This window comes from Notechis scutatus, chromosome 4, assembly GCF_049901735.1.
Source record: "Notechis scutatus isolate UNSWTSFEM ecotype Mainland chromosome 4, rNotScu1.2, whole genome shotgun sequence".
Taxonomy (NCBI): Eukaryota; Metazoa; Chordata; class Lepidosauria; order Squamata; family Elapidae; genus Notechis; species Notechis scutatus.
In genome coordinates, this window is record NC_142012.1 from 21,837,144 (window position 1) to 21,851,205 (window position 14,062).

Consider the following 14,062-nt stretch of genomic DNA (forward strand, 5'->3'; position numbering starts at 1 on the left):
TACTTCTTGGAGCCAGTGGCAGGAGCGCCCCCACAGATAGCTGTTTCGTAGACCAAGCTGCTGGCAAGATCTAGGCAAGAAGGTGTGAGGCATGAGGAGCAGCTTGCGCCCGCCCCGTCTCCTGGTACATGAGAAAAATAAGACCTCCCTGAAAATAAGACCTGGTGCCTTTTTTTGGTGGCCTCAAAAATATAAGACCTGGTCTTATTTTCAGGGAAACATGATACTCAGAAAGATAGTGGCCTTTACTAGTTATGTTATAAACTGGTCATGTTTAACAGAGGCTGGGCAGCCATCTGTTTTAGATGCTTTAATTTAGATTGCTGCCTTGCCTCCAATGTTGGACCTAATGGACTGACTGCTTTTAGTTCCATGAATATGGTTCAATTTATATCCTTTTAACCAAAGAAATAAGATTAGGATCATCAGAGGGGAAGTAGGATTAGTCTGTAAGTTAGTCTGAGGACTGTCTTAGCTGCTAGTATATGGCTTGACCTATGCATTGTTCATATCCTGGTTTAAATCATAATTCAATTAGGCTTCTTTTTTGCCTAGAATTAATTGGAAGATTTTAAGATAAATAAAAGGACTTTTAGGAGTGGCTTGGACGCACACAGAATGCTTATTATTCAGTAGCTCTCATCCCATCATTGTCATTTTGCTGTTTAGTACAGGGGTGTCAAACTCAAGGCCTGCAGGCCAGATCTGGCCCATGGGGTGCTTAGATCTGGCCCACGGGGCCACCCTGGAAACAGCAAAGGACCCGTTCATGGTGCCTTTGCCAGCGCGCAGCCCTCCTGGGCTCCGTTTTCGCTGACAGAGGCATGCAGGAGGCTGTCGTGGCCAAAAGCCAGGCCTGGGAGGGCTACATGCGATCCTCCCATGCTCTGTTTTTGCTGGCAGAGGGCTAGCATAGCAAACTAAAAGTTAAAGAAAACAAAAGGAGAAATGTTTCCCCTTTTGCATTTGTGCATCCAAGAAGGACAGGAAAGGAGAAAGGGAAAGAGGAAAGAAAAGAAAAAGAAGGAAAGATGGCAAGAGAGCAAGGAAGGAAAAATAAGGAAAGAAGGGAAGGGAAAAGAAAGGAAAACAAAGAGGGAAGAAAAAAGAAGGAAAGATGGCAAGAGAGCAAGGAAGGAAAAATAAGGAAAGAAGGGAAGGGAAAAGAAAGGAAAATGAAGAGGGAAGAAAAAAGAAGAAAAGGGAGGGAGGGAGGAATAAAAGGGAAGGAGAGTCTGAGGGAAGTCCTGCCTTAGCACTTGGCCACTACAGGTGCCCCCCAACAAGAGTGAAGTTGAGCTGGCCACACGCATCCCGGCTATGGCCCCCCAAGGTCAAACACAACTCTGATGCAGCCCTCAGTGAAATCAAGTTTGACACCCCTGCCCTAGGATATATATCTTCCATGACCTATTTTGAATGCTCTATCCTTTCACAATGCAGAAGTTTTTTTTTCTCTATAAGAAAACAAGGTTTTAACTCCTTCTATCTAGATCAGGGCTGTCTAACTCGCAGCCCACGGGCTGGATGCGTCATGCACTGGCCATGCCCACGCCCAGTTTAACGAAGGAGGGGAAGTCACGATACATCATGTGACACCACTGTGATGACACATGTTTGACACCTCTGATCTAGATCAGCGGTCGCCAACTGGTGGGCCATGAGAAATCTCACCCCCAGAGCACCTCCACAAAGCAATTAATCCAGGCTGCGCAGAAACACAAGGCTGTGCCGCTCACATGGCACGCGGGAACCCTCCCCACCCACTCACTCCTTACCCGACAAACTTGCCTGCTAAATTGCTATTTTTCCTTTTTCCAACCATCATCTGTTCTGCTCTGCCAGGAGATTTAGATTAGCTAGGAAGCAAAAAATGGTTGGATTTCTTACTTTCTAGCTAGTCTTTAGATCTTTGGCTCTGCTTTTAAGCACAGCTGAACTTCCCTTCGGACTGAAGGTTTGCTTGCAAGCAAATTCAGTGCAGACTCAGGGCAAGCAAATTTGAGAGACTAATCTAGCCGATGGCAGATAGATCACTGAATGATTCTGTGAGCAACTCAATCTGCCTGCTTTGCCTGATGTTGGTAAAAGTTGCTCTTTTTAAAAAAATAAAAAATTCAATATTGACATGCATTGTGTGTTGTGAGTTAATTTTGTGAGTTTGCTTGCTAGCAAATTTTATGTGACAGACTGAGCTAGACAATGGCAGATAGATAGATCTCTGAATGAATCTGTGATTCTGTAAGCAACTAAATCTGCCTGCTTTGCCTGATTTTGGATAAAAGTTGCTCTTTTTTATTAAAAAAAACTCAATATTTATATAAATATTTATAATATTTACATACAAGCCATGCCCAGCCAGTCACATGACCACCAAGCCACACCCACAAATTAGGCCACGCCCACAGAACCAGTTAGTGTCCCTGGGATCTAAAATTATGAATTTGGTGGTCCCTGAGGTCTAAAAGGTTGGCGACCCCTGATCTAGATGGTTGTCCTCTTTCACCAAGCACACAGCTTCAGGAGAGACGCACATGGAGCAATCAGGAGGAAGGGGACACCCACCTAGGGAACCAGATCAGCTGAACAAACAGCTGACAGATGTTGCAGCCAGTTCACTGTCATGGTTTTTAATTAAATGTTAGTGATTAAGTAACAATAAACATTCCATGCTCTGCGCTGGGATCAACATAGTTCCTGAAATACATTTGGCAATTCATTATTAAAAGAAAGAGAAAATGGGAAGGAATATATCTGGAAAGGAAGAAAATGTTTAAGTACAGGAGAAAAAAAAGAATGTTATAAAACTTGAATAAAACATTAGTGTGAGAAAGCAGCTGAGCCAACTGCTCAGATTATAAGATCATCAAAGAATCCTAGGTACCTATTAAATCTGGTTTGGTGAGGAGGTCTGTAATTTGTTATTATTACCTTTATTATTAGAGTACTACATGTGTATAATGAGATTGGATAAGCCTCCCTTCATGCACACATCCCCAACACAACTCACAGTGAGGACAGAAGTCCTTAACCCAGTCCCAATCTAATTATTGTTGCCACATCCTGGTCAGATAGCCAAATATATACTTAAATAACAGAGTTTGCTTCATATCAGTCTACTATGACAACTTATATAATAGGCTGTGCCTCAGTTTTCCCTATCTTGACCCAAACTTCGTACCCCACAATGAAAGAGGATGTCCAGGGTTCCTTGAAATAGGGCTTCAGAATCTCCATTATACAAGGGCTTATTTTAAAAAATTGTTACACAACTACCCTGTTTCCCTGAAAATATGATCTAACCTGAAAATAAGTCCTAGCTTGATTTTTACATGTGTGCCCAATATAAGCCCTACCCCCATAATAAGCCCTAATTAAGATCCTGCCCACTCCAGAGTGCACGGGTAAAAATTAAGCTAGGGTGGGGAATGGGAGGATGGAGCTGTCCTACTACTTACCTTTGGACAGTTGTAGCCAGGCCTCGCACACCCCGAAACCTGCCTTGCTGGCCCACTTCTGAAGGCCTCTGCAGCGGATAACAGAGCTCTGGATCAATCCAGAGCTTTGTTATCAGCTATAGAAGCCTTCAGGAAAGCCTTGCCAGCCTTGCTGGCTGCAGAAGAAATGGGTCGGCAAGGCTGGCAAGGCTTTCCTGAAGGCCTCTATAGCTGATAACAAAGCTCCGGATCGATCTGCGGCCTTGCTAGCCACAGAAGAAGTTCCTGAAGGCCTCTGACAGTGAAAAGAAGACCGGGGGTGATGCCTGCAAGTGAGGTTAGTCAGTGGATAGCATCTGCCCAAAATAAGACCTGGTACCTTTTTGGTGGCAAAAAATATAAGACAGGGTCTTATTTTCAGGGAGTATCTTTTTAATTCAGTATTTATACAGTCACGCTCATACAAAATGGGAGAATTCAACTTGTATTTATGTAATGTACAGCAGTAGCAGCAGACGTTGTTTCCTATTTGATAGCCCATTGCCTTCTGAAACAAATGAATGTGACTTCAGATTTTGGCTACATCTCTCTTATATTATTTTTGTCCAAAATGTAGATAAAGAAGAAGTGCTAAGGAAACGACAGAAACTCATGCCGAACTTCTCCGATAGTTTTGGCGGAAGTGGCGCAGGTGCTGCAGGAGGTGGGATGTATGGTGGAGTCGGAGGAGGAGGAGGTGGCAGCAGTGCTGGATCAGGTAAAGAAATATATTGATGGAATTATGAATGAATAATGTAAGATGCATTGGGAAGTGGCTTTTCTTTCATTTTTGGATTGTGACTATGATAAAGTGGGTTTTGGTTTCCAGGAGATTTAGAGAACTAAGGAGTTATGTTTTATATCTGTGGTCCCATACAGTGCTGATTCTAAACCAGGGGTCTCCAGTCTTGGCAACTTTAAGCCTAGCAGACTTCAACTCTCAGAATTCCCCAGCCAAGGTTGGAGACCCCTGTTCAAATTAACTACCGTGTTTCTCCAACAATACGGCCTCCCCCAATAGGAAGTCCCAGCATGTTTTATCGGCATAAAAGCAAATTAAACCCCTCCTGCCAAATTAAGGCCTATATTAAACATGCAAAATGGGGGGGAATGGCGGGGGTGGATTGCTGTTAGGAAGTACTTTTGTTGCATACCTGGATATGGTGCTGCCTGCGTTGACTTTGGCATTGGTGGGGCACTTTGTATAAGGAGACCTTCCACCACCGTTGCTTTCCCTTCTCCCCATGCTGCCGTGGCGTTTAGAGCAACGCTGCGGCATTTGGCGCAGCCACTCACAGCCAGCCAGGGCTCCTCCCTGCAACCGGAGCCCGGTGGAGACACTCGGCTTCAGGCGCTCCTGTTGCCGCCTTCCCTTTGCCTTCAAAGGCAAAGCCAATTCTTTTAAAAACGACGCCCTACTACCGGTACAACAAAGCCTCCCCCGCCCGAGAGGGCAGCCCAACTCCACATGGGGAGGCAAATCTCCCGGGGCCGCAGCGCAGGATTGGCCCACCCCAGGAGAAGCGCCCAGTTGCCATCCCTGCCTGGCGCTGGGCAGAGCGTGAAGAGCTTCGCCTGGGGCGCCCAGCGCAGCTGACAGGCAGGCCCTCCTGCCTGCAGCAGAGCTCTCACCAAGGCAGCGAGCACCTCCCTGCCAGGCCCTCTACTCATCCCGCCAGGGCCACGCCAGAGCCGTGCTGGCTGGGCAGAGCCGGGAAAGCGAGCTGCGGGTGCGTGCCTGCCTGCTAAGCGAAAGAGCCGGGCCGACCCGAGCTTGGCTTCCTTCCCAAGTCCCTCCAGGCCGAACCCAAAGGGGCCACCGGGAGAGGCCACCTGAGGCAATGATAGTGCCCACCCATCCGTAGACAGGGAGGCAAGGTGACGGCCTGCGCCGCATCCTCCTCCCAGCTGAGCCCCGCCGAGTCAGCACCTCTGCCTGATGCCCATGCCATGGCAGCATTTGGAGCTGCCAGCGCATTTGGAGATGCGTGGGGACGGGCTGAGTGAGGGGTGGAAAGGACGGGCGGCTTCGGGCTCTCTCCGCCGGACCTGCCGGCCAGGGAAGAAGCGCTGCAGTTGCCTCGCCTCCCTGTCCGCGGATGGGTGGCCACTATCACTGCCTCAGGCCCACCAACGCCGAGGTCAACATCCAAGCCGTCGCCGCCCGCCCACTCGAGGATGCAAGGGGGGGAAATTAAGTCACCCCTGAAAAGATGGCCTAGCCGTTTTTTCGGGAGTCAAAAGAAAATGAGGCCCGGCCTTATTTTGTGAGAAACACGGTACCATCAGTATAGTCTATATTTAGGCACTTCACATAACAGAAATATGTTATAAGCATGCTACTGTTTAACTTTAAAAGATGAGAAAATGCCTTCTTTACATTTGTTTTTATTACTTATAATCTGGATTTTTCCCCTGACACAAACAAAAAAAGTACATATTTCCATAGAGATTCATCAGATCAAGACATGCTCCAGATAATTTTGTCACTTGGAACTATTTAATAATAGATTTGAATCAGTAGTTCATTTGTGAATCCCGTTCATCTGAAAAAAGCTACATTAATGAAGTGACTTTTAATCTTTTTTCTTTTCTTTTAGGATATGGGTACCCACCATATGGGTTTTCCAGTTACGGTGCAATGCATTTCCATTCCAGCACAAACAAAAGTGGTGCAGGAATGAAACACGGTAACAAAAAATCAAAGGATTTTCCCCCTCATTTGTGTTTTTAATTGGAATATTATTTGTGTTATTACTATTAGTAATCAAGTAATCTAAATATGATTACACAAATTAATTTAATTTTATAGTATTTAATTCCACCTATAAGTATAGTCTTTTTAAAGGAGCAAGTTAGAATAGAATTGAACAGAACAGAACAGAACAGAACAGAATAGAATTCTTTTATTGGCCAAGTGTGATTGGGCACACAAGGAATTTGTCCTGGTGCAAATGCTCTCAATATACATAAAAGAAAAGATACATTCGTCAAGAGTCAAGAATCATAAGGTACAACACTTAATGATAGTCATAGGGTACAATAAGCAATCGAATCATACTAGGAAACAGTCAATATAAATCGTAAGGATTCAAGCGACAAAGTTACAGTCATACAAGTGGGAGGGGATGGGTGATAAGGAGTGATGAGAAGATTAATAGTAATAGTAGTGCAGACTTTGTAAATAATTGAACAATGTTGAGGGAATTATTTGTTTAACAGATCCCTTCTGCCATAGCTCTTTGGGTGTTCAGGTTGTTTAATTTTGGCAAAAACGTCTGGACCAATGTCTTTGCTCGGTGAAAAATTATGTTTGCATCTCTTGGCATTCACTTTGAATGTAATAGAGGACAAGCCAGAATTTTTGCCATTTATATTCTGATGCAATATACCCAAAAATTGTTGGACTTTAATTAAAAACTTCCATGTTTCTCTTTTTAAGGAGTCTCAAATGGCATGCCCAAAAGAGAGAATCAAATGTGCTGTGACAAAAAACACAATGAGAAATTAAAAGAAAAAGTAGAGATTGAAGATAAAAGCAAAACCAGCACTGGCTCGGTTTCTGAAAGGGAAGAAGATACTAGTGCCAACATTCATTTACAAGGTAATTGGCAAAGTTTACTTAGCATTCTTGCAGTTATTTAAGATGGTGAAGTACAAATGAAGCCATGACTCTTGCATGCAATTCTTAGATGACTTCTGCAATTTCAGATGTTCAGATATGATCATTTTTGGAAACTGAGAAATCAATTTTCTAATTCAGGCATCTTCCAGTTATTTATTCATGCCTACCAGAGGCATCTGTATCTGAAAATGTGCTGTTTGTAAGTTTTATAAGAAATGACTGATGTGCTGCTTAAGTTTTATAAAGCTGCCTTTAAAGTCCAGTTTGGTTCAAGAAATAATATGCTCTTTGATTATAAGAAATCCTAATGTACACATGTGCATAACTGTGTGTGTACTTACTTGTTTGAGTGCATTTGTGCATTTATTAACATGATTTAATTTATCCCTTGTTGAGCCTAAACTTAACTGACTTTATAACACTTTAAGGATAAAACCTGCAACATCACCTAAATAACAAAATAAACCAACACTGTATGAGAATAGAATAGAAAAACAATTGGAAGAGACCTTGGAGGTCTTCTAGTCCATCCCCCTGCTCAGGCAGGAAACCCTATACCATTTCAGACAAATGGTTGTCCAATCTTTTCTGAAAGACTTCCAATGTAGGAGCACGGAGGACTGCTGAAGGCAAGTCATTCCACTGAATTAATTGTTCTGTCAGGAAATTCCTCCTTAGTTCTAGGTTGCTTCTCTCCTTGATTAGTTTCCACCCATTGCTTCTTGTCCTGCTTTCTGTACTTTGGAGAATAGCTTGACTCCCTCTTCTTTGTGGTAACCCCTGAGATATCGGAACACTGCTGTTATGTCACCCCTAGTCCTCCTTTTCATTAAACTAGACATACCCAATTCCAGCAACCATTCTTTATGTTTTATCCTCCAGTCCCCATATCATCTTTGTTGCTCTTCTCTGCACTCTTTCTAGATTCTGAACATCTTTTTTTACATCGTGGCAACCAAAACTGGATGCAGCATTCCAAGTGTGGCCTTACCAGGCATTATAAAGTGGTATTAACACTTCATGTGATCTTGATTCTATCCCTCTGTTTATGCAGCATAGAACTGTATTGGCTGCTGACTCATATTTAAGTGATTGTCCACTAGGAAATTGTTAGAACTGGAGGAGTGGGCGCAAGGAACGGAGATGAGGCATCGAATAGTGACTCAACTCTTTATTAGTGACTTCAGCAAAGGAACGAAGGCTTGGGCAGCAGCAGCTCCTTTTATAGAGCTGGCTGCTGTCACAATGTCCAATGATTCAAGTTTGCCGCGCTGGAAGGGTCCAATCGGCGGCGACCCGCTGTCAGCCAATCAGATTAGCCAGAGACGACCAATCACGATCTGCTAACTGCGGGCCAATCAGAAGTGCAGGATTACGAGCCTGCTGTGGAAGTAAATCTATTAGGATTCAAAACTAATGCGTTTGCTTAGTTCGTAACAGAAATAGAGTTTAAAACCATGGAGTCATGAGATAACAAAATGGATACTCAATGTTTGAAGAGTAACAAAAGATGAATAATATTAGGGGGGAAATTCCATAATTTGAATGCCTCAAAGAAATTACATTTTATGCTGTCCATCTAACGGTTCTAACCCCAGTGTTGGGAATACTTGAAGTAGTGCCTTCAAGGATTATCTGAGCTAATGCAAAGTCTAGTTGGAAGAGAAGAACATGCCAATCCTCCTTTCCACTGCACAGGAAATGTATTATGTAAAACATGTCCTAGAAAACAAAGATCATACATGAAATAATGTTTTGTGCAATTGCATACAATGCATGTCGCTTCACATTAATTAACAAGCACAACAACTGATTAAAGCTTAAACTTTAAGGGTATTCTTGTGACCAAGCAGTGAAACAGCTTTAATGGTTTCCCAAGGTTTTCTGTATAAAAACAAAGAGGAATGCCAGTTAGTTATTTGACATGAGAATCTAAAGCCCCTGTAGCTTCTTCGAGCCCGGCCAGGTAAACAGCCTTTCTATCTTCTAGCCCTTTTGATTCCAGCATCAAATACACCAGAGACAAAGCTGTCATGTTTCTCTGCAGCTCTCTGCACTGTAACTCTTTCCAATGGAATAGCAGCTCTGTTGAAGCAAGCAAAAGAGGGAAACAGCAATAGACAGCTGGAATTGTGCTACTATGGTTTGTCAGTTTCAAAGAGAGCAATGCCTTGAAATAGAAATTGCACATCTATACGAATAGAACCATTGTACAATTGCACCTAGTCATGGTACTGCTTGAACCTAGTATTGTTCTGTTTGGTGGGCCATCAGAAACACACTGAGAAAAGCAAGAAAATAAATATTTCTCCCTTAGCAATAGCAACAGCACTTAGATTTATATACTGCTTCACAGTGCTTTACAGCTCTCTCTAAGCGGTTTACAGAGTCAGCATATTGGCCCCCACAATCTGGGTTCTCATTTTACCCGCCTCGGAAAGGATGGAAGGCTGAGTCAACTTTGAGCCTGGTGAGATTTGAACTGCCAAATTGCAGTCAGCAGTCAGCAGAAGTAGCCTGCAGTACTGCACTCTAACCACTGTGCCACTGTGGCTCATTAACCTTCATCTCAAGAAGACCTACTGGAACCTTAGAGTTTAGGATCAAGCCCATTTCTACTTGTCCTCAGGTTCTTGAATAATTTAGTATATTGAATAAATTAGAGAATACAATCAACACATTTACAGTGTATTCATGCTTAATGTTTTTCTGTTTGTGATATGGATGCTTTATATTTGGCTATGGCCGTCATTTTTTTTTTTTTACTAGATTCCACCTTTGTAGATCCCACATGTAATCTACGGATCCTGCATGTAATTTCGGTTTAGCTATCGTGGAGTTGCCTAGCATGCAGATGAAATGTTTTGTTTCAGATTACAACTTCTATGTCCCCTTATATGATGCTTTTGAAGTATAGAGGTTTCACATTCTCTTCACATTGCACCTGAATCAGAATCAGAAATGTTGGCTGTATATTTTCATTAGAACTGAAAATGATAATTCCACTCCCTACAGATGCCTTCTTTTTGGAAAAAGCCATGGAACTTGCTAAGCGACACGCTAATGCTCTTTTTGACTATGCAGTCACAGGAGATGTAAAGATGCTTCTGGCAGTACAGCGCCCCCTGACAACCATTCAGGATGAAAATGGGGATAAGTAAGTATATAATATCATAAAAGCAAATTTGTATAACATGATAGGATGACATTTTTTTTACATGATGGGAAAACCCTAAATTCCCAAATTCTGTGTTTTCTGTTTTGTTTTTTATTAGAAAAACAGCTTTCTCAAAGATGTCTACAGATGATATCCAAATGAAAACAAATGTGTTCTAGAATCTGCCCTTTCATAGTTCTGTTACAGCCTATCACGCAAGTCTCAGTCTATTCCAGGGCTGTCAAACTCAAGACCTGGGGGCCAGATCTGGCCCGCGGGGTGCTTAGATCTGGCCTGTGGGGCCACCCTGGAAACAGTGAAGGACCAGCCCACGGTGGCTCTGCCAGCAAAAACGGAGCTTGGGAGGGCCATGGGTGGCCCTTGCAAGCTCCGTTTTCACTGGCAGAGAGTTGCAGGAGACCGTCTCAGCCGAAAATGGAGCTCGGGAGCCCGTTTTCACTGGCAGTGCTCCCAGGCCACCATAGGCACCCCCGATATGAGCTGGCCATGCCCACCCCGGCTATGGCCCCCCCAGCCCCCCGAGGTCAAGCACAACCTTGATGTGACCCCCAATGAAATTGCGTTTGAGACCCGTGGTCTCTTCATTTACATTTACTTTCAGGCCAGCGTACACAGAACTTCATGTTAAAGGCAGAGAATAAGTACATGATTCTCTGCAGAAGAGGAAAAGGAAGATTGGGTGATAAAATATGCTTCATAACATCATAATGCATATATTGATGCTTGCTAAGTTATCCTCTGCAGGGATCTATGACTCTATTTAAGATGCAGTTCCATCTGTATTAGCCTGAAAGTAAAATTCATGAAATTCATTGCTTTTTCTATTGTTTCTTGGTAAACTAGTTTAACTTTTGAAGTATCATTCTCAATATTTTATTTTTCCCCAAGTAATAGATGTCATGTTCTACTCTTGAGATGACACAGAAAGGAAAGTAATGGTTCCAAAATGAGGCTACATTCCAATGATTCATTATAGATGCTTCTCATTTAGAGAAAAAGAGGCAAAATTATCTGACTCATCTCTATATGTAACATTTCAAAACACGATGAGAGGGTATTTTTCCCCCTTTGACTTTGATCCTTTTTGCTTTTAGATCAGAGAGAACTCATCCCTCGTTCCAATCTTTTTTCCATAATGCCTTAAGGCTTCAGTTTTTTTGCAGTTACATCTCTTGCAGTTGATACAAATCAATTATTCTTCCAGAATGTACTGAAGAATTTCCATATGGGGAAAAAAGAGAATACCAGTAATAATAATGGAAACACTCTATCTGGACATGACAGGAATTGAAGTCTAATATATCTGGAAGGTTATCTGATGGCAGGAGTCTACCTTTCCTCCTATTCCAAATATCAGTCTTTGATATTTAATCTCGCCATCTCCTTCAAACAAATAATGAAGAACTGCAAGCTTCTCAACTTTGAAGCTGTAGAAATTGACAGGATCATATGTTACCAGCACTTCCCCAACACTTAGATCTGGGAGGAAGCCCTTGTAGGTTTATGAATCAAAAGAAGGTTGAATTTAAATTAAAAGAATGTCTTAGAAGTCAGTTAAAAGAAAGAAAGTGTTGGAAGATCTTTCGTTGTGGCCAGTGGTAATAATGTTGCTCCAAAGAGTTAGCTCAAATTAGTGTGATTCCTAACAGCTCTAGTACAAAAGATTTGCATACTCTATTAAATCAATTCCTTGTTTTGTGAAAATGTTGTAGTCTTGATTTATGACCACTTTTTAAATACATGCTTCCTCTTCTTTACATCTTGTGAAATCCTATTTTGATTACCAAACTGGAATTCCGTTCATGCTATACCTTGCTACATTTTCTCAGGCAGTGTTCACAAGGCACAAGTAAGGCAGCCATCCTCTCCCCATTCGTTGATTACCCTTTGTATATTGGCAATACTTAATATAAAATAGCTGGAAATGTCACGTGATTTTCATTTTGTAATCCTCTGAACTCCAGCATTGGAAGCTTTTCCTTTCCCATTTCTTCAAAATATGTTAAAATATGAGATACATACGCCCTTTTCTTTTCACATACAGCTGAAGTGCAGCCATAAGAAAGGTGAAGTCTAGGATGGGAGTTTGTAGGAGGCTTTGTTTATCATCGGGATCTCTCTGGGATGTAATTTCAGGTTGAATATGTTATTTCCAGGAAGCGAAGGGAGACAAATTGCCTGGAGGAATTTAGTTTAGCCTTAAACAAGACTATTTTTCTCTCTCTGAAATGACCAGTATAAAGTTGCCATAAAAAACATGCTTAATTTATTCTTAAAAATCTATAGGTTGGCTCACAATGAATCTCACTGCATGCAATGCAAATTTGCTTCTCTGAGCCAAGTGCGATGGGGTCAACAATTAGATCTATTTTCCTCATAGGAAAATATACTCCACTGGGGAATTCCCAGCCTTCTGAAAAAGACTATCCATAGCGTTAATCCAAAGGCCATTGCTTCAAGATATATCTTGAAAAATAACTATGGATCTATATAGCAAAGTAATCCAAATTAGACATAACAAGAAGTACACAGTTTTCTCTTCCATAAAGGATTTCTTTTTTACAAGTTGATTTTATTTTGAATTAAAAGATGGAATATAAAACAATAAAATTTAATTAAAGTATTGGTTAGGGGTAGGTGTAACAGCTTTGGGGGTTTTTTTCAACCATACCAGATTTAACTTCCATTGTCATTGGAAGCTTTTATCTTCGTGGCCATGATGAGATTGAACTCTAGCAGCCAATTCTGTCTTTGGAACAAGATGTATATTTTAGACCTAATGAAGACGAATAAATAAGTTCATAAGCAGCACTTTCAGTTATGGCTGAAAGTAGACAGGTCCTGGGTAGGGCTTCTAAGAATTGAGTTGTATGTTCCCTATAATCAACTTAGCCTGGCCGGAGACCAGTTGAAACTTTCCATTATCAATTTCAATGGAGATTCTCAATCATCCAGGTCAGAACTGAAGAAACTTCTTGAATGAGAAGTGAAATGTTTTTTTTTAAAATAAATCAAGGAAGTTCAAGAAAAGCACTTTTGGGATTCCCATCATCAAGGGCTGTATTTGAATTTTCAGAAACATCTGACTGGCTGCTGTTGAAAAAGAAATGCAGGAAAAAATGTTTTTATCCTCTGAGTCAACTTGCAGTCCAGCATTACATGCTAGAAGGACAAAGTGAAAAAAAAATAACAACACAATTGTTGATACACTCTTCAAAAATCACCTTTGCCCAGGACAACCAAGCATGATGGGAGTTAAAGGAGAACAGATTGGGTATAGTTTTTTTGAAAATGCTGCTCCTTGTTCTTCTTGCATCTTCCACCAAACCAAACCAATCATTTATGTTAGCGTCTTTGCCTTGCCAGTCCCTTTTTCTCCCTCAAAAAAAGTTTGGGATATTTATTCATTGTCCTTGATGCATTGTTTGATTACGTGTCTAAAAAAGCAATAATGGATAAGTTGAGGGAAACTGACAGTTTTAAGCACAATTTTAAAATCCGTTAGAAGCACATCAAGAGATCTTTTCATAGGCAGTTGTGGGAACTTTCGGTTGTTTCTCCTACCCTTTTTGCCTTTTTTGAATTATGAATGAATGGGAACCAAATGCACTTAAAGAAATAAGAAATTGTGGTCTCAATACAGTAAAACAAGGAGGTTGGATTTCCGTAATGTGTTCCATCTTACATACTAAATGTGGTTTAGAGTTATTTCCCCATTACATCTCTTTTTCTAGCTACACTTCTGAATATATATTAAAGACAAGAGCATTAAAGATCTGCTTA

General features: G+C 41.6%; 1 protein-coding gene across 1 annotated transcript in view; it reads left to right on the top strand.

The window, feature by feature from the left end:
* NFKB1 (nuclear factor kappa B subunit 1) overlaps nucleotides 1–14,062 on the top strand; it is a 74,999-nt gene that overhangs the window by 47,144 nt on the left and 13,793 nt on the right. Inside the window, exons 12-15 of the mRNA XM_026672705.2 lie at nucleotides 4,054–4,194; nucleotides 6,077–6,166; nucleotides 6,919–7,080; nucleotides 10,117–10,258. Of these exons, the coding sequence (XP_026528490.2) occupies nucleotides 4,054–4,194; nucleotides 6,077–6,166; nucleotides 6,919–7,080; nucleotides 10,117–10,258 (535 nt within the window). The remainder of the gene's footprint in view (nucleotides 1–4,053; nucleotides 4,195–6,076; nucleotides 6,167–6,918; nucleotides 7,081–10,116; nucleotides 10,259–14,062) is intronic.